General features: G+C 48.8%; 1 gene segment (V, D, J or C); it reads left to right on the top strand.

Annotated features, from left to right (window-relative positions):
• Positions 1-459: 459 nt before the first annotated feature.
• LOC123816010 lies at positions 460-988 on the top strand (the record flags this gene model as incomplete). The annotated part of the segment is given in 2 exon segments: positions 460-576; positions 678-988. Coding segments are annotated over 2 exon segments (357 nt in total), but the record flags the coding sequence as incomplete, so codon positions are not given.
• Between the last annotated feature and the right edge of the window lie 417 nt (positions 989-1,405).

Raw genomic sequence — 1,405 nt, 5'->3', positions numbered from 1 at the left:
GCACAGTCTGCTTCTCTGTAGAGTTCACACTTCTGTCTCCAATGACACACACAGGCACTCCACCTCCTCCAACACTAGGTCCATGTGCTCTAGGGTCACCCTCTGTTCTTAGTTCATACTCTGATTGCTTTGTAGGAGAAATGGGGTCACTTGGAACTTCCTGTGACATGAACAACAACCTCCAGCTCTTTTAATTGTCCCTCTGCTGGTGAGCATTGAATCCTCTTGGTTAGTTCATTAGTGGTGACTTTCAAAGATATCACTCATTTTAAATCCCTCTCTTTTATGAGACTTTACTTTCCTAGGTCATGCACCATCTTGAAACTTCAACATGTCACACTCTGGGACCATGTAGTTTATGTCAGTGTCCAACACCACAGCTCCATATATAGCAGGAATGCATGCAAATGGGGCCCCTCTGCTCATGAAAAGCAGCCCATACCTGACCCTGCAGCTCTGGGACAGGAGCCCAGCCCAGGATTCCGAGGTGTTCCAAGTCCGTGCTCAGGACAGAATACAGACCACTCACCATGGAGTTTGGGCTCAGCTGGGTTTTCCTTGTTGCTATTTTAAGAGGTATTTTAGGGAGAATGAGAGACACTGAGCATGCTAGTGGACATGACTGAGAGAAACAGTGGAGGGTGACAGTTTCCTAACCAACATCCTTGTGTTTGCAGGTGTCCAGTGTGATGTGCAGCTGGTGGAGTCTGGGGGAGGCTTGGTGAAGCCTGGGGTTTCCCTCAAACTCTCCTGCCTGGCCTCTGGATTCACCTTCAGTAACTACGGAATGAACTGGGTCCGCCAGGCTCCAGGGAAGGGGCTGGAGTGGGTCTCAGCAATTAGTAGAAGTGGTGGTAGCACATACTATGCCAACTCTGTGAAAGGCCGATTCACCATCTCCAGAGACAATGGCAAGAACACGTGTTACCTGCAAATGAACAACCTGAAAGCCGAGGATACGGCCATGTATTACTGTGCAAGAGACACAGTGAGGGGAAGTCACTGTGAGCCCAGACAAAAACTTCCCTGAAGGAGACAAGAGGGCTAGGTGCCCAGGGTGCCCTCAGGACACCAGGGGGCGATCAGGTCACACTGAGCACAGTTACCAGTTTGGGAGCAGCTGCAGATGCAGTTTAAGGGCTGGTTTCCTGGCAGGTGTGGGGTTGACTCTCCACACAGCAGTTTTTCTCTGGGAGCCCCCCTCCCTTCATGCTTCTGTGCTGATGCCTTCAGTATCTGAGTTACATAGGCTTGTTGTCACAGGAGGAAAACATTCTCACATGCTCCAAAGTCAGATAGCCACATACATTTGTTTTCTCTTATTCTAATGAAACATCAATGAATCATCAATAGATATTGTGACCCTATAGATAGTGACACAAAGTATGCAGACATGTTACAGGGC

This window comes from Phyllostomus hastatus, unplaced genomic scaffold (genome assembly GCF_019186645.2).
Source record: "Phyllostomus hastatus isolate PE091 unplaced genomic scaffold, TTU_PhHast_1.1 phas_contig_1979, whole genome shotgun sequence".
NCBI classification, from domain to species: Eukaryota; Metazoa; Chordata; class Mammalia; order Chiroptera; family Phyllostomidae; genus Phyllostomus; species Phyllostomus hastatus.
This window is presented reverse-complemented; position numbering and strand designations above follow the sequence as displayed.